The 22,375-nt window shown below is 47.1% G+C and overlaps 1 protein-coding gene across 2 annotated transcripts in view; it reads right to left on the bottom strand.

Annotated features, from left to right (window-relative positions):
- Positions 1 to 1,159: 1,159 nt before the first annotated feature.
- The window catches only part of LOC147891630 (D111/G-patch domain-containing protein), a 66,559-nt gene continuing 45,343 nt past the window's right edge, over positions 1,160 to 22,375 (bottom strand). Inside the window, exon 6 of one of the 2 annotated variants that reach the window (XM_087388677.1) lies at positions 1,160 to 1,725. In XM_087388677.1, the coding sequence (XP_087244803.1) occupies positions 1,639 to 1,725 (87 nt within the window). In that variant the 3' untranslated portion in view covers positions 1,160 to 1,638. The remainder of the gene's footprint in view (positions 1,726 to 22,375) is intronic. The other variant, XM_087388676.1, reaches the window with a different exon arrangement.

Raw genomic sequence — 22,375 nt, 5'->3', positions numbered from 1 at the left:
CATATATTGCCTCATTTTAATTATCACTGCTCTGCCATTACTCAAATTCCTCATTAACACTATCATTTTCCCATAGAAACATATGCCATATTGCCCAAATCAATCCAAGCAAGTGATAGCACATAATACAAAAGAAACAATGTAGAACCCACATCATATGTAACAAGGCAACTACAATGCATGTGACCTACCCATGCTACTACTACTCCAATCAAGTGCACCATCGTATAGAGTACATTTCAAGAGGAATTGGAGGACCCTCATGACTTATGTAGCCCACAGATTACCATACAAATATCTTCAGTAATCCCACCCTCATCACATCCTCTCTCATTGATCAAGATACCTCCCCTCATCGACTGATAATCACATGTACCAACAAACCACCCATGCACCATTGTACATGTGCATATGAACACACTCATTGGACATGCTCTACCTACTACATGCATGAGCATGTCCACACAACATAACATAATATTATGCAAGCCATGAAAAAAAAGTTTCAATAGTGGCAAATGGCAAGGCCCATATAGGTATTGATGCTCTCTCCCATTCTAAGATAATTCCCCTAAATCTTGAATATTCATAGAAAAGCTTCTTGAACGAGTATTTTTTGTCAATGGCCAATTTCCACTTTGAAGTCCATGGATGACTACAATGCTCTCTCTCTCTCCCTCTCACACACACACACACACACACACACACACACATACATATATAGCCTCTAGAATGAGTTTTTTTGTAAATGGCCATTGAAATTTTACTTTAGTTCCAATTTAAAGTCAATGGATGACTACACAGCGAGAGAGAGAGAGAGAGAATGTATAGATATGTGCTTGTGTGCTAGAAGTTTTCACCTCATGATAGACACTGCCAAGATGAAAACCATAGACCATTCTCTAGATTGAATATTCTCTGTAAAGGGCCATTGAAATTTGACAGAAGTTCCAATTTGCAGTCCGTGGATGACTACACTGCTATACACAGAGAGAGAGAGAGCATGTATAAACATGTGCACGCTAAAACTTATCCTCAAGAGTTTTCATTTCATGATAGACACTGCCAAGATGAAAACCATAGACCATTCTCTAGATTGAATATTTTCTGTAAAGGGCCATTGAAATTTGACATATGTTCCAATTTGCAGTCCGTGGATGACTACACTGCTATACAGAGAGAGAAAGAGAGAGAGCATGTATAAACATGTGCACGCTAAAACTTATCCTCAAGAGTTTTCACCTCATGATAGACATTGACAATAGACTACATTTCAAAGCACTCTCTCTGGCATTAGCTTACTCAGATAGTTACAAATTTTTCTGGCAGTACAAATGACGTATGTTTACTGTTTTATGGTAAAAGACGTACCTTACTGATAAAATCATCTGTTTGCTTTATTTACAAAGAAATATGCCAAATATCCGCTTTTCACAAGCAACATTAGAATGACATCCCACGTTAATTGCATTTGGAGAAGTAGAACGCTGCAGCTGCGTTACGTGGAAAGATAAGATCATTTAACGCCATTGCAATTCATGATTAATTTCTGGCATCCATTACCTGGGAAAAATAAGCAATTACGATTTTCTACTTCATAGTAGAGGGGCTTAAAGCTGGAAGATAAAGAATTTAATTTCAATTTTCCTCGTCACTTCCCTCTTGAAAAACAGAGGCTATCTTTGTGACCAATTTGCTTTTCTTAGCAGCTCCAGGAAATGACATCTGTGTCACAAGAAGATGAAAACGTCAGGATCCTGGAAGAAGAACAAGTGTTATCTCAGCAATCATGCAACAAAAAGAAGAGGGGTAGCAGCAGTTTTTGAATAAGGCTAATCTAATCTTCTGCATATTAACGTGATAGAAATCTAACACCCCTTTCAACTATCACCTAAAAGGAAAAAACAGAGATACTTAACCTGCATTCTGTGGATAAAACTAGTTGCTCCTGATTTAATTGTCATGCAAGCCTTTCTTGCTCAATGCAATAAGAGACATCAAAATAATAGGCACAGGTTTGGAAGACAAGCACATTGCATGCATGCACACACACCCGCATAGACACACAGGCATGTGCCCTCAACCACATACACTCATGCTCACATTTGCAAGCACTCGTGCATCTCTTAAGGACACAGCACTTACTAACTTGTACGAAAAGACCCCCGGAGCTCTCAAAATTGATGATGTGTCTATAAGCCTCCCAAACCCCCCTGGGGCCCTTGCATTCTGTGGACAACACTAGTTGCTCATGATTTTGATTGTCATGTAAGCCTTTTATCTTACAATAACAGGTAAACGGGGTGTCCTAGAGAGATCGTGTCTGACCAACAAGCGCACTTCATCAATTTGGTCATTGATGTAATGATGAAGGATTCCTCATGTAGCATAAAAAGTCCAAGACATACTATCCACATGTGAATGGTCAGGCCGAAGCAAGCAACAAAGTGCTCAAGAAGATCTTACATAGGACAATGAACGACAATCGCAATGATTGGGTTCACAAGTTGTGTTGAGTGCAAGAAGCAATGAACCGGGTTGGAGTGCAAGAAGCAAACAACAAGCTGGAGCAAAACGTAGTACTGCTCAAATGGATAAGAGGGAAATACAAAGGGTGGCCTATATGGCCCCCAAGTCAACCATATGGTTGACAAGTGAAGTCAACTCATAGAGTTGACCTGACCTACAAGGCTCGTACCAGGGCTAAGTGCTAACAAACCCCCATCCATGGTATGGTTGAAGTATCATGGAAATATCTTAGGAATACCTGGAAACTACATCATGGTTGCACATAATCGTCCAAGAGGGATATAGCAACCTATGATAAGTACAAAGTAATCCCTCACATACCAAGTGTAAAGCATGTCGAAATGCTTCAAAATTGGGCCGTGGTAAAGCCTTCGTGAATAGATCTGCCAAGTTGTCCTCGTTGTGAACATAGGACAACTGGATATCTCCACCAAACAGTCGCTCTCGAACATAGTGATAGTGGACCTCAATATGCTTTGTGCGCGCATGAAACACTGGGTTTCTAGCACTCTGGCTGTCGGTGTAGATCGTAGTAGAGTCGGGCTGACAGATATCAAAATCTACAAGTAACTTGCGAAGCCAAACGCACTCTACTGTAGCTGTGAAAGCTGCTCTGTACTCAGGTTCACAACTGGATGTGGCAACTGTAGGCTGCTTCTTGTTAAACCAAGAGCTGCATTAAGCTCCAAGCATAAAACAATTGCCACTGTGTGACACCCTAGTGTCATAACATCCTGCTCAGTCGCTGTCCGTAAATGCATGCAAAACAAGTGGGGCCTCTGAACCATATAATAAACCCAAATAATGCGTGGCCTTCAAGTATCGAAAGACCCACTTCACTGCTTGCCAATGCTGCGTACTATGTACCTGCTGAGCTGAGCATACTGAAAATCGGGCCGAGTATGACAAAGGTGTATAAGGCATCCAACAGCCTGCTGATAAAGGGATGCATCAAAGCCAGTCTCCAATGGAGTAGAAACTGGCTTGCAATCCTCGAACTGGAAGCGATCAAGAGCTGTCCAATATACTTGGACTGACTCATCATTATACCCCCCTCAACATATGCAAATTGTATGCCCAAAAAATAGTGCAACTGGCCCATATCTGTCATGGCAAAAGACTGCTGTAAATCAGCCTTGAATCTGCAATTTGTTCCATATCTGGCCCAGTGATAAGCATGTCATCCACATATAAAATCAGAATTAAAAATTCTGATGCACTCTTTCAGACATAAGAGTGGCCTCAGTTGGGCTGTTCTGAAAGCCATGAACTGTCTACTATGCCCAGGGTGCCTGCTTCAATCCATAGAGGGCTTTTCTTAGCTGACAAACCATGTTTTCAGAACCCAATTGTTCAAAACCAGGTGGCTGAGTGACATAGACCTCTTCCTGAAGATCACCATGAAGGAAGGCAGTCTTGATGTCCAGCTGATGAACCTCCCAATGCTGATGAGATGCCATAGAAATAACACACCTAATAGTAGTAATGTGTGAGGTGGGAGCAAAGGCCTCCTCAAAGTCAATGCCGTGCTGCAGTGCATATCCCTTTGCAACCAAGCGGGCCCTGAGGCCGTCAACATTGCCATCAGCTTTCCTTTTCACCTTGTAGACCCACTTTGTGCCCATGGCATGTTTGCCTGCATGCAAGTCACACAACTCCCGAGTGTTGTTTGTATGAATGGATTCAAGCTCGTCCTTCATGGCATCCATCCATTCCTTGCTGTCAAAGGCATCCTTGTGACATGAAGGTTCCTCATTGCAAGCAGTAGCAACCAAAGCTACAGCTAAATGGTTGCCATGCATTTGTTTATGCGCACCCCTGGTGCGGGCTGGCAAAGGCTCAACTTGTTTGCTGTCCCTGAGTGTGTCCAAAAGCCATCTCAGGACTGATTTTTGTTGTTTAATGACAGCACTCTCCCATGCAACTCAACTGAAGGCAGATCAGGCTGAGTAGGAGCTATTGGTGGAGGATGTGCACTGTTAGAAGTGTATGGCACAACAGTGCATTGGCTGCTCTAGATATGCGGTCGACTGAAAGAGAGGCAGCAATGTATCGAAGACATCTAAGGCATCAACAGTAGGCTGTTTTTTGCATTCCAGCCAAAGTAAAGGCACATTTCAGCGAATATAACATCCCTATGGACAATGACCTTGCCCGTGCTGGGCTGATACAACCTGTATCCCTTGCTCATTGCGCCGTAACCAATTCAAACTTGTGCCTCAACTGAGATGGCACATGAGCATAAGCCAATGACCCGAACACCCACGTATGAGAAATTTCAGGTTTGCAACCATGCCATGCCTCGTACGGTGTGATAGTCTTCAATGCCTTTGTGGGTGCCCGATATCATCTTGGCGAGGATTTTGTAGGCAGTGGTAAGGAGAGTGATCGGACGCCACTGGCGGATCTCCTGTCTATCTCCTCCCTTCGGGATGAGGCAAATCAGTCCCGAAGAAAGACTCTCTGGCATCTGACCGCTACTGAAAATCCCCTGCAGAGCTGCAAGGAGGGGCTGATGGATCTGGTCCCAGAAGGAGGTGAAGAATGCTCGGGATAGCCCATCCTCACCTGGGCATTTCTGTCCGTCGATAGCCATCAAGGCCTCCAGCATCTCATCCAAGGTAAACGGCGCCAACAACGTCGCCTGCATGCTAGGCTGGACCAGGGATGGAATGTGCCTCCACACCTCCTCACGGGCACGACTAGCACGAGGGGCAAGCGGCTCCTGCTGGAAGAGGGTCCTGTAGAAGTCAGTGGCCAACCCCAGGACCTCCCCTGGATCCGTAACGATGTGACCATCCGCTGTCCTGAGACTCCGAAGCTGATCACCTGCAGCTCTCTGGCCATGCGTCCTGAAGAACTCCCTGCACATCCGGTCACCCTTCCGGGCCCAGAAGGAGAGAGAGGCGTGATAGGAAAACTCTGAGCGACGCTGGAGTGTCTCCTCCAAGAGGGCTCTGGCTCGAAGGGCCTGGATCCAAAGCTCCTCCGAGCCCGGGGAAGCCTACTGGAGTCGCTGAATGGAGGCGAGGTCCCTCCGAAGAGCTCTCTCTCTACTCCACCAATCCTGTCGAACCTGTAGGGCTGCTAGCTGGCAGATCTGGCTGGACTCCTGCAGAGCCTGCGCAACTGAGTCCACCAGATCCACGCACTCCCCCCAGTCTCTGTCCCAAAGACTGCAAATACTGCTGCGCACGTCCACCCTCGAGAAAATGGAGTCGGGAATCCTGCATGACCGGGGGGGAAGGGTCTGGGCTGCCGAATCTAATGAAAGGAGCACCGGCGCATGGTCGGAAAGTGTCGTCCCTGGAACTATACCCGCCTGACCGCCTCTACTGATGGCCCAATCACTGACATAAAATCTATCAAGCCTCTCCAGGAGTCTGCCTCCTTCCCTGCGGAAGCCCCAAGAGAAGTCCAGGCTCCCGTGCCAACGCCGGAAGGACGGGTCTCTCCAACTGTCCCTCCCTCCTGTCGTGAAGATGAAAGAGTCCCAAGCTGACTGCTCTGCCTGAGCCATACCTGTGAACTCCGGACCTCTGCCCTGCTGGTCCTCCAAGGTCTCCAGATTGTTGAAGTCACCTCCAACAATCCAGGAATCCATGTCTCGAAGAATCCCTGTAAGTGTCCTCCAGAAGGTGGCTCTGCATCGAAGGTCTGTAGGAGCATAAATGTTGAGGATTCCAATTTTGGATCCCTCCAAATCCAGGCCTACCCAAAGGGCTCGGCCTGGGATCAACGTGCCATGACCGAAAACTCCCTGGGCTAACTGCTCGCACACGGAGGTACAGACACCCCCACTCCTCCCCTGTGCGCCAATCGAGGGCTCCCATTAAGTGTAGGAACGTCCAGGGAGAACCTTCCCGCAGCTACGGGACTGAGCCGCAGAGAGCTTGTGCTCCTGGAGCAGAAGTACATCCAAACGACCAATCACTGCAGGCTGAAGTTCCTGTCGCAAAATGAGCTTCCTGGGACCACGGGTGCCAGAAGAGTGAAACCCGTTCACATTCCAGGATACGAGGTGTAGGCTCATGGAGAGGGATGGGGGACTGCGAACAACTGTCTGCTCGCGGTCGAAGTCGATGAAGAATCAGACATGTCGGAATGGAGGCGCTGCCGCTTATGAGAAGGTTTGGAGGGGGAGACGGGGTCGTCCTGCCCGTTCTTCAACACCTTCAGTAAAGGCGAGAGGCCTTTGGTGCCATGAACAAATGCTTTCTCGAGCCAGCTCGAGATCTCTGAAGTGGTCATCCCATAGAAGGTTCGGAGTTTCTGATGGGACCAAGCTCTGACATCCTGGGGGAGAGGCCATGATAGGGGAGGTCTGAGGATCACAATCAGTCGGAAGCGTTTGGCGGTGCAACGCCACCGCAGGCGCACATCGCCCTCGGACCACTGAGTCTCGAGAAGCTGCCCACCGGACGGGCCTATCCAAGAGCAGACCTGGGCGTGTGTCTGCTCTTTGAGAGCCTCCCAAACCGAGTCGTCTGTCCAGGTCTCGGTGCCATCGCTGAGGAACGTGAAGGCGAAGCTAGGGCCATCCCTAGGGGCCAAGGCGACAATCTTCCCATCCGCCCCTTTGCGGAGCAGGAAGATACTGATGTCGAGACAAGCCGGGAAGGTCCCAAGGTCGGCCACATCCAAGTAGTCCCAGGGGCCAGATTTGTAAAAGTCTCGAGGAAGCTCTCTCTCCTGAAGCTGAGACCCATCAGAGTCTGCCACTGAGGGGCTAGCGGCCAAGGAAGCCTGCTCCAGTGGTGGTGTAGACTCCGGGTGTCCTGCCAGCCGGGGGGGAGGGGGAGGAGGCTGAGGGGTAGGCGACTCGGACTCCACGGAGGCGACTGGCTGAGAAGGTGGAGGAGACGGAGCGGGGGCTGCCCTCGGCTGGGAAGCCGACGGTGCAGCTAACTCTGTAGGAGAGTCGAGGGGGACGGAGGGAGGGGGGGATGGGGATGCATCTGGAACTGGGGCTGAGAGGGAGGAGGAGGAGACTGAGGAAGAAGAGACGGGGGCTGAAGCTGCGGGTCGGGCGAAGGGAGGGGAAACTGGGGAAGGGGCTGGGACTGAGTGGAAAGGGGCGGGGGAGCGGGAGAGAGGGGGATCTGAGGCTGTGAAGGGCGGACTGCCGTCGAAGAAGAAGCTTTCCCAGGTCCCTGGGACGGCTGCCTGTCAAGTCTCTGGGGTGCTGCTGCAGGAAGGGTAACCTCTGCCTCCTTGCCTTTATCCGAAATCTTCTTGTTCTTTCCTCTTTTCCTTCTAACCTCGGTCCAACCACCCACTAACTCTGGACCGGGCTCCGACTGCCTCGGCTCCTCCTGACGTGGCTGTCCGGGGGAGGGGCGGGGGCGGAGGGGGCGGGGGCGGGGGGGTCGAGATGAGCTGGCGAAGCGTGGACAAGCAGCCGCCAAGTGCCCAAAGCCGTGGCACCTCAGGCACAGACCTGGCTGTCCGGTGACTATCATGCTCTGGGTGATGCTGCCGGCATCTGTCACAATCTCGATCACTGCAGGGAGAGTCGCAGGATCTGCCACAGCCACACGGACTCGGGGGGCTCCTGCCGTGGTCACCGCGTCGGCGAAAGTGTCGTGCATAACCCAGCCAAAGTGGGAGCCCAAGTCCCTGACAATCGGCCGCAGCTCAGCAGCAAGACCTGGAAAAACCAGTGTCACTGGGTGGCGAGGTATACGGAACCGAACATCAAAATCTGCTGCGCTGAATCCACGGTACCACGGGACTATCATGATAATCTTTCCATCCACCGATGTGGGGGAACCGGCAATCAGGTTGCTCGCAGCTTTCTCATTGGAGAGTTTGAGCCAGAAGATGCCCCTTCCCATAAGGGCCACCTCCTCAATATGGCCATCCTCTAGCAGAAGAGTGGACTGGAGCCAGTCCCTGATGGCTGATCTGGAGGGAGAGTGTCCAATGACTCTACCGTAAACAGAGGTACGGGTAAAGTCAATGGCAACCTCCCGAACACGAGATGATTGTTGCTCTGTCAGGATAACGCGGTAGGCATCTGGAGAGGGAGGGTCCGACTGGGCCTCCGGATCCGAGCAGGGGGCCGCCATACCGCCAAGACTAACTGCAAGCTTCCGATGAGGAACAGGCTGCCACCCAAAAAAGGGGGGGCGAAGCGGGAGGGTGGAGCCTGGGTGTGGAGAGGACGGTTGCGGAGGCGGAGGGTGGAGGCGGGGTGGAGAAGTGGAGCGGAAGGGCGGGCGAGGCGAAGTGAGGGGGCGGGGGGGTCGGGACGGGGCGGGGTGAAGGGTGCGGGGAAGGCGGGGGCGCAGAAGGGCGAGGGGGGCGGGGTTGGTGTGGCGGGGGCGGAGGGGTGAAGCGGGGGGCGGGGGGGGCGGGTGGAGCGGAATGGAGGCGGGGGGGAGCGGAATGGAGGCGGGGGGGGCGGAATGGGGCGGAGTGGGGGCGAAATGGGGGTCGGGCGGAGGCGCGGGGGGCGGGGGGAGCGGAATGGGAGGCGGGTGAAGCGAGGGGGTCGGGCGGGAGAGGCGGAGCGGCGAGAGGGGGGGGGTGAGGTGAAGCGAGGGGGGGTGGGGTGAAACGAGGGAAGGGGGGGGGAGTGGAGGCGAGGGGGGCGGCGATGGCGAGGCGAGGTGGAGAGGCGAGATGGAGAGGCGAGGGCGACGATGGAGAGGCGGCGGGTGAGGGGGAGGGCGGGCGGGGGGTAGGCGAGGGCGGAGAGGCAGGGGTGGTCGCGGCGAGGGGGGGGGCTAGGGAGGGGAGGTAGAGCTAGCAGTGGGGGGGAGGGAAGCTCGCAGGAGCAGCTAGATGCTGTTATATGAGATCTCCGCATTTATGCCCATTTTAGAGGTTTTTTCCCCTAACCACAGTTAGTTCACTAACTACGGTTAGTGAAGGATAAGGTTTTGTCACTTAGACAAAACCTATCCCACTCTTCAGTTGTATCACACTCTTCTATTGCAACTATTGCTTTCAGCTCTCACTCTCCTACTCTCTTGCTCTCTTGCTCACACACTCTGCTCTCTCTTTCTTTGTACTCACACTAGTGAGGCACAAAAGTTTTTCCCCTAATGAGCCTTGGGGGCATAAGAATTCGCAGCCTCTCAAAATGAGCCTTATTGTAGTCACGGCATCATACAAGATGGTTAGTTCAACCAAGATGTCAAATTCAAGAATTTAGCACTCACATTCTAGAAGCAAAAAAGCCTGAAGAGCAATAAAAAACCAAGCATGCCTTCTCAAGATAAGCTCTCTAACCTACTTTAGTATGTCATCATTCATGACCACACATTCCCCTCAAGTACAAGGTGGTTGCCTGAACCAAGTGTCAAACATCAAGTATTAGCACTTGCATCCCGAAATCCTCAAAAACCAATCTCAAGCATAAAAGTGTGAGATGTCCGTTCTTCAAGTAAGCCCTAATAAAGGTCATACTAAGCAATCCAACCCTCAAGAACAATATTTTTCTTCGTCCCCTGCAACAAGTGTTTTTTACTAATATCTCAAAAACGTGCCTTTCAAATGCTAATCTAAGGACAATTGTCTTGGGCCAATCTAAAAGAGAGAAGCAAATAATGGGGATAAAGCTTCTAGTTAATAACACTCAAGCAATCCAATACACATTCCCCATGCATCAGCAATACTAATGATTGAATTATTTTCGACAAGTATGAACCATTTTCAATAAAACAAAGCTCAAGTCCTATTGTTGGAGGAAGACATTAATTTATGATACTAAAAGCAACAAGAATGGGTAAGAGTGAGATTTTGGACTATATAGGAATCTTAAATGGTCTTGACATTTCTTAGGCTAAGACATTGGAGCTATTGCACAAGAGCACCTCAACCCTTGATTGTTGGCTAATCAATTTCTCATTGTTGTCAAAGCCACGGTAATCATTTTCTCATCGTTGTCAAAGCCACACAACCAATGTGCACGTGCTTCTTTTAGACCTGTTAGAAGTGTTTGATCACTACTTTCAGTTTATGATGAGTAGTAACTGTTCCGTTTTGGGGCAGCTATGAATGTACATTCTTCTTAATGAAATACTACTTCTTACCCCCAAAAAAAGAGTAAGAGTGTGTGTGTGCGCGTACGCATGCTGGGGCTTTCGGCCCTTCTCAGCACCTGACTAGGCCCTGCCAAGCCCCCGCTTGGTTGCTAGACCCCTAATCCTACTTCACGCCCTCAGTTCGCCTCATGCTGCTTCATTGAGGGCTATTACAAAGTGGATAGAAGCTTTTATGAAGTCATCTTTACTGATGCTCAATATAAGCAACAGTTTTTGCTTAAATCTCCGCTTTTCTTTGGCAATCAAATGGTGCATGTATATCCTTGGATGCCTACCAAGGATTATCAAAAGTCTCATACGACAAAGATGCCCAGTATGGGTTGAGGTGATTGATTTGCCTTTATATTGCAGGCCGGTGTTGCCCTACTTGGCTGAAGCTTTGGGGACAGTAGTTTGCCTCCCACGTTCTCTGGGCAATGTCAACCGTTTTTGTGCTTTGTGGGATACTGACAAGCCCACTCCTCCAGTACGCCATCCCAGCAAGTTTTCTTTAAGTTGAAATGGGGCGAATTTGCAAGCCCCAGGCCCTTGTTTTGAATGTGGTAAATTTGGTCATACCCAATCTGAATGCCCACAAGTGTAGCTGAAACTTCCCTGGCGGCTGCGCACCCAAATGAGGCTGCTTTGCCGAAGCCTGCTGCTGCACCACGTGCTAGGGGTGTGGGGAATGCATCTCCTCCAGTGGTAAATGATAAGGGTAAAGCCAATATGCAGACCATGCCTTCCAAGGTGGCTGATAGAACTTCAGAGAAGCCCTCCTCTTCAAATTAGCAATCATCCAAAAAGGTTTTCAGGCCAAGGACACTGGCTAATAGGAACTGGACGGAAAATGCCTCGTCTTCTAAAGAGAATGGGGTTGGCAAATTTTGGACAGTAGTGGTTCGTGCAAATCCATTATGTTTACCTTTGATGACAGCTGTGCCTTATGATTCCTCCCTCTTCTCCTGGTGCTATTCTAAATGATGACACAGGGAATGCATATCAAGAGTTTGCTGGTCCGCGCCCATGCAAGAATGATTTCATTTTCTATCACGCATACTAGCTTGTAAATATGTACATACCGCTAAAATGTCTTACATATAATGTTCAGGGCCTCTGCAATATAAATAAATGGAGGCTATTGCTCATAGGCTACATGTGGTTTGTCTGCAAGGACACAATCAGCATTCCTTCGCGGGCCGTGAAGGGTTTTTGCATCTTTTATGCAGGCCGAGCTTCTTTTCCAAGGGTTGCAATGCTGGTTCATAATGATTTACAGCCACAATTGCTTTATAATGACCCACATTGTCGTTATCTCCGATGCATTATTAATGGGCTTCTGTCTATGCATGCTCCTGTTTATGCATCCTCAACATCTGTAGTTCTTGGGCTGAAATGTGGCACCACTTTGCTGCACATCCCTAGACGGATTATGCATTTGTATGTGGAGATTTTAATAATCCTCCTGGCAACGAGGACAGCAATACGCATTGCTCCCATATGATGACAAGGGAAAATAATGTCTCGGCATTCATGGTTGATACTTTGCAGGCCTGTGATTTGTGGCAGCACCTTAAGCCTGATGATATTGGAAAATTTTCCATCATGATTCATAATGCCATCACCTCAATATTGGTCACGCTTGGATCGATGAGACATGCTTCATACAGTACAATTTGATGACTTTCCTTATAATATGCATTTCAATGATGCCTTGTGCTTATCTAAAAACTTTCCAATCTCTACGACTCTACATTTTGGTTTGCCGGTGCATGATGTGCTGTTGCTAGGCAAAAGGCTTTTACTGGTAAATAATTCTTATCTAAAGCATCAAGCCTTTAAGATTATGGTCAAGGCTGTCATACGCCAACTTGTTTTGCATGCATCCATTGATGGAGACTAGGCATGGAACCGTTTATCCATGGGAATGCAGAATCTTATTAAAGACTATGGCAAAAGCTATCTTGGGGACTTGCGGTTCGACAAGGATGCCACCTCTTAGTGCTCTCCTCATTGCGATTGCTACTCATCCTTTGTTGAGGCACATAGATGCCTTGGTTTCTCGGCAAGATTTGCATGGCATTGAGGTTACCAAAAGAAAAACCTTTTGTTAGTCAGGCTTATGATTTCTTCTTCCTAAAAAACTCGAATGATGACGTCAGGCATATTATGCATTCGCTACATCTTTTCGGGTTTGTTGTTGGTCTGAAAGTTAATTTCAGCAAATCAAAACTCTTGCCTCTCCGTCAATGTGATTGGCATAGCATCATGTGGCCTGCATTAGTGCTCTCATTTGATCAGTTGGTGTGTCATTTGGGCTATCCTATTGGATGGCATATTTCTCTGCCACAAGAGAGACTCTAGGTGCTGCAAAAGTTGTTCCACAAGTTAGATTATTGGACATTATCTACTTGGGCACTACATGTTCGCCTTCACTAGAGTAGGTTCTTTCCTCTTCCTTTAGCTCACTTGCAGCCTCGCAAGGTGTATTTCCTGCATTGATGGGGGGTTTCTAACTTTCTACAGTGGCAAACGTTGTGGATGATCATGTAACCCTTTCCTCATTAGGAAAATTCAGAGCTCACTTTGGGGCCTCTTAGCCCTGAAGAAAAATAGCCCTCCACCAATCAGGAGGACCTACATAACTCGATACCTCTCAGTGAATGGTTGAGAGATCAAATACTTCAACGTTTTGTGTTGTCACAGTGCAACTTCAATCTCATGATAGTCACTCATAAGGTTGAAAACCATAAACTCCACGCATAGCAGGGACTAGCTACAATGACATCCCCACCATCGTCATCAGTGCCCCATTGTGGGTGTAGAAATGTGCTCTCACAAAAACATACCCAAACACTCACACATACTAGAGCATCCATTTATATAAAGGTCTTAGTATAGAATTTTTGCCATCACTCTATGAATCTTCTAATAACCCATCCCCAAAGAACAATCTTGCTTTTGTAACGAAGGATATTGGCCACTTGCAAGAAGTGATTTTAATAAAAGCTTAAAAATATGCCCGAATCCAAGAACAAACTAGCAACCTTTCCTTTTATCTTCTTTAAGCCCTGACTCCATACTAACCTTGAGATGTGCAAGAATCTTGGGCCAAGCTAAAAAGGTATGTACATCATGGGCATAAAGGTCCTTATTAATAACATTCAGGCGATCCAATCTTCTACGGATGAGTTCCACTACATTGCCCAAAACCAAATACAAAATAATTTGCATTGATTGATACCAAAATTTGTTCGATAAGTTGGAGCGATTTTTTTGGAAACAAGACTCATTCCTACTCTTAGAGAAAGATTTCAATTCACAATACTAAAACCCAAAAGAACAATAAGCGTGAGATTGACAACAATATAGGAGTCTTTATATGTCTTGATATTTCTTACAACGATGCATTGGAGCTCATAGACAAGAGCACCTCTAACCTTCATCTGTCAAACCCACCAACTCTTTGGACAAACTATGCCATTCTAGCCAAGCCACTGCATGTATTTCAAGCAGCTAATGAAAATCGAACACTACCTAGCACCACAAAATAAAAAACTACAAGATTAATCTTTGATATACCTAGCACCACAAGGGCCAATTCTTGGCCACACATGAATTGAATGTCAGTGGGGACCAACTACAGCTTATAGAAGTAAAGACTATTGGTGATGCAAAAGCAGCCTAATAGTTGTGATAATGCCATCTGTCAATTTGATGGAAATACTCTGAGTGCTCCACCCTTCTCCATCTGTTTCATAGAGTTCGTTAACAATCTGTATTCATCCAGGAGGTGCACTATGTTGATCGCCACACACCCTTTCCCACACTTCCAGATGCCTCCTCTTTGGCCACATGAGTTCGAGCACCCGGCGTTGTTGCAAGAGCGGCAAGACCTCAACCTGCCACCAGGGGTGATAATTCGTGAGCAGCTGCCGCGTGAATAGTGGTCTGAGCCAGCGAGGGTGGATCCATCGTAGAGGAACTGGATGTAGTGGCTAGTAGATGTGGAGGAGACGCACATACAAGAGCGACGTCAACGGAGGCGGGATCGACCAACAGGTATACGTGGAACAGATGATGCAAGGCTGAGCGATACCGATGGTGCTTCTTTTAGTTATTGATGCATCATGCTACAGCCAAATCTTCCACAAATATTGATTGTTGTTGGTCCACAAGTCCATTGTTGTAGGCATCTTTGCTCTCGGAGTTGACAAGGTTTTTCAACACTAGGACTAAAAGTGTTTTAGGGTCCATCTAGATACTCAAATCTAATCTGAATAGTAAAACAAGATACCATTTCTTCACACAACTCATCCTATCATAGATCTATCAAACTCTCTCATTCTTTGAGAGGTCACTATTATAGTAACATTTGTGTCTCTTTTTTACTCTATTTTATGCTTGTATCTTCATTTTTAGGATCAAAGATGTTGTATTGAAAATGCTGCAACAACAAGTGGAGGCTCAAGAGTGAGCCAATATGACAAAACCCTAGGGCTAAATGCCCTAACTGGACCAAGTGTCCTAACTGACCTAGGTGGTACCTGTACTAACTGCACCAACAGTCCTAACTGACTATAAATAGGCCTACAAGATGACAGGGGGAGAGTAGTGGAAGAGAGCAAGAGAGTGAGAGTAAGAGAGAGTGACACTCTAGTGCGGGTGTGAAGAATGATGAGCCACACCACAAACTCACTTATGTTTTATTAGGATTAGGTTTACCCTATGACTGTCTTAAGACAGTCATAGGTGTCCTATCTTTTAATGAAGGGTTGGCAATGTGCCTTTACCCCAACAACCTCCCACCTAAAGGCCAATGTGCCTAAACGGGAGAAAAGAATAAAAATTACAGCAATATACAGTTACTGTATATAAGACCATAAAGTAAGAATGGTCTCATCCTAATCCCATGATGTGGCGGCAATGTGCAAACCGCTCTGTAGGCAAGCTCTTAGTGAGCAAACCTGCAGGATTATCATCAGTATGTACTTTCACAAGCTCAAGTCGCTTGTCTTCCAGTACCTCCCTCATGAAATGATATTTCACTTCTATGTGCTTGGTCTTCTGATGAAAGACCGGATTCTTTGCCAACATGATAGCACTCTGACTATCACAATGCAAAACTGGCATATCTCCTGTAATGCCCAAATCTCCCACCAGCCGAGTAAGCCATATTGCTTCCTTGCAAGCCTCAGTGGCTGCAACATATTCAGCTTCTGTGGTTGACAGTGCAACGCATTTCTGCAACCGAGACACCCATGATATAGCACCTCCTGCAAATGTGAAAATATAACCAGTAGTAGACTTCCGGTTATCTGCATTCCTTGCATAGCCTGAATCTGTAAAACCATGCACCAATGCATCCTGCCTACCATAGCATATGCACAAGTCTTTGGTACCTTTGAGATACCTCAAGACACCTTTCACTGCTTCCCAATGCCGCTTGCCTGGATTTGCCATATACCTGCTGATGACTCCCACCGCAAAAGCAATATCCGAACGAGTGGCAACCATGGCATACATCAAAGATCCAACTGCAGATGCATACGGAACCTTGGCCATTTCAGCCTTATCATCATCTTATCTGGGGCTGTCCTTACTGCTGAGTTTTAAATGTGGAGGCAACGGGGTACTAATGGACTTCCCCCCCTCCATTTTAAACCTCTGCAGTACTTTGTCAATGTACTCTTTCTGTGACAGAAACAAAAGTCCCTTGGACCTGTCACGAGTAATACGCATGCCAAGAATATGATTTGCATCACCCAAGTCTTTCATGTCAAAAGACTTATTCAGTTGTTTCTTCAAAGCACTAATCTCATGCTGAGATTTACTGGCAATAAGCATGTCATCCACATATAGAATGAGTAGCATCAAACTGCCATCCTTTGCCCGTTTGGTGTATAAGCAATGATCGGTCTCACACCGATGATACCCTTGGGACTGCATGAAGGCATCAAACTTCTTGTACCATTCCCTTGGCGCCTGCTTGAGTCCATACAAGCTCCTCTTGAGCTTACACACAAGCTGTTCTTTCCCTTTAACAGCATATCCCTCTGGCTAACTCATATAGATCTCATCATGAAGATCTCTGTGAAGAAAGCAGTCTTCACATCCATCTGACATAAATCCATGTCGTCATGAGCAACAAGAGCTAACACTGCTCTCAAAGTAGTCATCTTGACTACAGGGGAAAAAATCTCATCAAAGTCAATGCCCTTTTCCTGCTTAAATCCCTTGGCAACCAATCTGGCCTTATACCGAGGTAAAGCATTTGAATCCACTTTGACTTTGTAAACCCACTTGCATGGCAAAACCTTTCTGCCTGCAGGTAACTGCACCAAGTCCCATGTATCATTCTGAAGTAGGGAGTCCATTTCTGACTGCATGGCTTTCTCCCACTTCTTTTTCTCTGTTCTTCCCATAGCTTCCTTGAAGCTGAAAGGCTCACCACAATCTGTCAGCATGATAAAATCAGCCACATTATTGGCTCCTGCAACAAACCTGGCAGGAGGCCGTTGTGCACGGGTGCTCCTCCTAACAAAATGTTCCGGATTAGACTGCTGTCCAGCCTGTTCTTCATGCATGACGGGTGGCTGTACCACCATATCTGGCTGTACTACAGCCCCATCTGTTGGCACATCCAGTGGTGCATCATTGGCAAAATTATCTGGCTGATTTTCAGCCTGTATACCCTCTTGAACAGGGTGATCTGCAGCAGCCTGCTGCTGCATATAAATGGGCATTCTTTGCTGTCCAACATCATCATAAATAACCCTCCTGTATTCCACAGGTTGCACGGGTTCCTTGTGTACACTATCTTCTTTAAAGATGACATCGTTGCTGCGTATAATCTTCCGTTTAACGGGATCCCATAACCTGTACCCCATTTCACCTTCGTCACCATAACCCATAAAGATGCATCTGATAGACTTTGGATCCAGTTTGGTGCGTAGATCTTTGCGTACATGAGCAAAGCACTAGAAAAGGAGAGAAAGCATATGCTTATGCTTATGCATGATCATATGAGCATATGCTCATGAAGAAAAGAGAGGAAAAAAGAGAGGGGAAAAGAGAGCAAATGCATATGCTTATGAAAAGAGAGAAAAAGAGATGAAAGAGAGGGGAAAAGAAGAGGACACGATTGAAAGAGAGGAAGAGAGAATAAAAAAGAGAGGGGAAAAGAAGAGAAGGAAGAGGATGAAAGAGAGGAAGAGAGAGGAAAAAAGAGAGGGGAAAAGAAGAAAAGAGAGGAGAAAAGAGAGAAGAGAGGATGAAAGAGTAGAAGGAAAAGAGAGGAAGAGAGAAAGCATATGCTTATGCTTATGCATGAGCATATGAGCATATGCTTATGAGCTCATGTATAAGCATAAGCATATGAGCATATGCTCATGCATAAGCATAAGCATATGCTTATGAGCTCATGCATAAGCATTACGCAAAAGAGAGGAAAAGAGAGGGGAGGAAGAAGAGGAAATAATAGAGGGAGGGAAAGAGGGGGTAAATAGGGAGGAAAAGAGGGAAAGAGGGGAAGAAGAGGGAATAAGAGAAGAGAGGAGAAGAGAAGATTTCTACGCCCATCATTGCAGCTAGTGCCAAGCCACACGTAAGTGCTTATATGAGGGTGGCTTGCCAGACCACACCTCCTCTGGCACTTTCAACTCCAAAGCCTTATTTGGTGACCTGTTAATAATGTGAACTGCTGTTTGCACGGCTTCTGCCCAAAAGCCATGGGGTAATGCAGCATAAGACAACATACATCGAACCTTCTCCTGAATAGTTCGATTCATCCGCTCACTTGCACCATTTTGAGATGCATTATGAGGGGCTGTGAGTTCCTGTTTGATGCCCTTAGCTTGGCAAAACTGCACAAAAGCATGTGACACATACTCACCCCCATTATCGGATCTTAGGCATTTCAGCCTCCGACCTGTCCGATTCTCAACCTGAGCGACAAACTTCTTGAAAGCATCTAAGGCATCTCCCTTATGCTTCAAGAAGTAGACCCACACCTTACGTGTGGCATCATCAATGAAAGTAATAAAATATTTTGCACCCCCTAGTGATAACTGTGGCATTTCACACAAATCAGTGTGCACTAGATCAAGTGGTGCTCTATTCTGAGGAGTTCTCCTCTTATGAGGAGTGACAGAGTGCTTGCCAAAAATGCAATGATCACAAGTAGGCAAATCTGAAAAAGAGAGAGGCGGCAGATAACCCAAACGTGACAGTTCTTGCATTCCTTTAACAGACATGTGTCCCAACCGGCTATGCCACAATGAAACCTTTGGCAGCTCGGTTATGGCAACAACATGATTACCCACACTGGAAACATAAAGAGGGTACAAGGTATCACTCTTAAAACCCTCAGCCACTACAGTCTGGCCATCAGTAATCACCCATTTGGAATCCCCAAATGTGGTGTGGTAACCACTGTCATCCAATAAGCCAGTGCTAATCAGATTTTTCTTGATTTGCGGCACATGGCGAACACCATCAAGCATAAATGACTGTCCATCAGGAAATACTATCTGTATACTGCCAATCCCTGCAATCTGACATGCATAGTTGTTCCCAAGATGAACAACTCCATGACTAACTGTGTAGGAAGTAAACCACTCCCTATGAGGAGTAACATGAAAAGAGGCACCTGAATCCAAGAGCCAGGTGTGCATGTCATGGCCATCAATAACCAAAGCATGTGCTATTACAGCAGAAGAGCATAAAACATCATGTATGTCAGTGTCACTGTCCTCTGCTGCAACATTCACTGCATCCAAGTCATCTGCCTTGGCCTTGCCTTTGCCTTTGCTTGCATTTCCTGCATCCTTTGTTTCAGCCTTCTTGGCTTTCTGATCCCGTATGAACTTGAAGCACTTCGACTTCACATGTCCCTTCTTGCCACAATAAAAGCACTCAATGTCCTTTTTGCCACGGGACTGACTGCGGGATTTGGACTTACTAGCAGATCTCCCCTTGTGTTGAGTCCTGCCTGTGTCCTGTACTTGCAAAGCATTTGAAGACTTGCTGCCTGCATTATTCTTCCTGCTCATCTCCTCCATAAGGAGAGAGCTCTCTACATCAGCATAAATAAGAGTGGCATTCGAGTTTGACAGGGTGGTCTTGAAAGTGTCCCAACTCTCGGGGAGGGTACACAACAAGAAAGTAGCCTTGAACTCCTCATCAAGGTTCAACCCCTGTGCAATCAGCTGTGTAAAGATAGCATTGAACTCACTCAAGTGTGAGGTCATAGCTGTACCTTCCTTCATGCGAAGATCGACCAGCTTCTTCAGCCAATAAACCTTACTGGCTGAGCTCTTTTGGGCATACAATTCTTCTAGTCTTTGCCATAGACCATAAGAGGTCTTTTCAGCCTGTACATTGAACACAAGAGTGTCTGAAATAGTGAGCATGATAGCTGCCCTCGCGAACAAATCAAGCTCTTCCCAGTCATCAGCTGCCATGTCAGATGGCTTGACACCCTTCACCCTTATGGGCTTAGCAATCTTCTTTAACAGAAGTACATTCAAGCACTGTTCTGCCCATAATGCATAGTTGTGTGCTCCTTCCAGTTTCTTTATGTTCAGAATTGAAGAATCACCTCCCCCTGATGCCATATCAGATGAGGAAAGTACCTGACTCCCTGGAAGTAAAAAAGACTGAATTAAAAAAAATTCTGATTTTGAGAAAACCTGCTCTATTCAAGAGCCAGAAGCACTCTCAATGGTGCTGTTTTTACTGTCAGTAAAATCTGCAGCAAAACAGTAAATGTCCCTGCAAATACTGTACCTTCTGACAAACTGTTCTGAGCTCAAAGAGGCATAAAAACAGTAATTTCAGACTGCTGCTGCTGCTCAACAAGTGCTTAACAGTGCACAATCATCTGACAAAACCACCAACACTGCTGTACTGACTGTACTGATCACTTCTCCCACCTCAGATGAGGTCTTGCACTGAGTTAAATTGCAGAAACCACTTGACTAACACCCAAAAAACAGTAAATGATCCTTCAGCCTGTCACAAAACCTGCAACAGTAAATGGGATAAATCCCAAGCAATCACCCTTAGACCAAGGGGAGAAAATGCATCTGAAGATCTCTGTCGGTAACCCAAGTGCTATCAAACAAAGTCTGGGCAAAAGCCCCTTGATCTGACACCTGAATCAAGTGGAGAACACCTCAACACTGAGGTAGCATGCAATATGAAATCTCTCTGACACTTGTACCTGACAATGTGCAATGCATAGACTGCCCCTGTGTACTCAGTAACAACACAAATCACAAAGTACAAACACCAAGAAGAAAATCTTTTGAGCACTGTCAACCATGGGCAGTTAGGGACCGAGTAAACTCGGTGCGCCCTGACCAAGCGTGGCTCAACTGAGATTTTCAAAGTGCGTACAAAGAATGTGACCTGCAACAAATGTCACCAAATGCACTGCGGAAACAAAGCAAATGTGTGCTCCCTGGCTACACACTGCCTCAAGGCATATACTGCAAACACATCCAGGCAAAAGCCCTTTGAAATGGTCACCCAAAACTGAGAATTGCACTCAGTAAATGCATAGAAGGTTCTGCAAAACAAGCATCTGACCTTCCTGAAAGACAAGTAACTGCGCAAACACCACCACTGTGGTACAAGTCACCTCAAGCGTGAGTGACACAAGAGTATCTGTTGTACCTCAACAAATGCACAGTATACAGCTGAAATGCTTCAGGAATGCTTCATGTACTGCGCGTACATGCACAAAACAGAGTGCTTCAGCACTATTCCTCTTCCAACAAAAAATGTGTCTGCTGTACTTTTCAGTACCTACAAAGTACCTGCTGTACTTCTGTCCCTGCAGAGTACCTGTGTACTATCTGTGCCTGTAGCAGGCACGCTTCCCCCCAAAAAGTCGAGTCTTGCAGCAAAAACAAACGAGTCCTGCAGGTGAGTGAAGGAGTCGTCCGTACAACCATGAAGGAGACGCCCGTACACAGTTGTACGGCAGTCCGTACGGCTGCCGTATGACTAGCTGCGCACAGCAGCTATGCAGCTGCCTGATGCAGCGTCGAAATGCTGCGTACAGCAGCTGCTGTACAGCTGCAACTGTACAGCTGCAACCCGACGACGCCCGCGCCCGCGACGTCGCCCTGCAGCCCGCGCAAAAACCCTGCAGCCCGCGCCTGCGCCTTCACCCTGCAGCCCGCGAAAATGCGCCGCCCTGTACCGTCGTCCTGCGCAGGTCGAGCCCGTCGAGATCTGTCGAGATCCGTCCGTACGGTCGTACGGACGACGTACGGCCGTACGGATCTGTCCGTACGGAAAGGATGGGGTAGGGAGAGGAGGCTTGGTAGGCAAGGGAGGCTAAGGTAGGCTCTGATACCAGTTGAGAGGGGGAGAGTAGTGGAAGAGAGCAAGAGAGTGAGAGTAAGAGAGAGTGACACTCTAGTGCGGGTGTGAAGAATGATGAGCCACACCACAAACTCACTTATGTTTTATTAGGATTAGGTTTACCCTATGACTGTCTTAAGACAGTCATAGGTGTCCTATCTTTTAATGAAGGGTTGGCAATGTGCCTTTACCCCAACACAAGACACATACCAAGGAATAAGTGGCACCTATGGATAGCCCGTAGAATGGCCTACAAACCCCTCTCCATGGTATGGGCTGAAGTATCTTGGACATGACTCAGGATACCTGAATATCTAATGTCATGGTTGCACATGTTCGTCTTGTAGGGATATAGCAGCCAATGACTGTACAGAGTACAACAGATCAAGTTACAAAAGGTACAAAGTTTAAATCTTGCTGAAAGCCTCAAACTTAGG

The sequence above is a fragment of the Dipteris shenzhenensis genome, chromosome 17 (assembly GCF_047967505.1).
Source record: "Dipteris shenzhenensis isolate YYH24624 ecotype China chromosome 17, Dip_SZ_1.0, whole genome shotgun sequence".
NCBI lineage: Eukaryota > Viridiplantae > Streptophyta > Polypodiopsida > Gleicheniales > Dipteridaceae > Dipteris > Dipteris shenzhenensis.
This window is presented reverse-complemented; position numbering and strand designations above follow the sequence as displayed.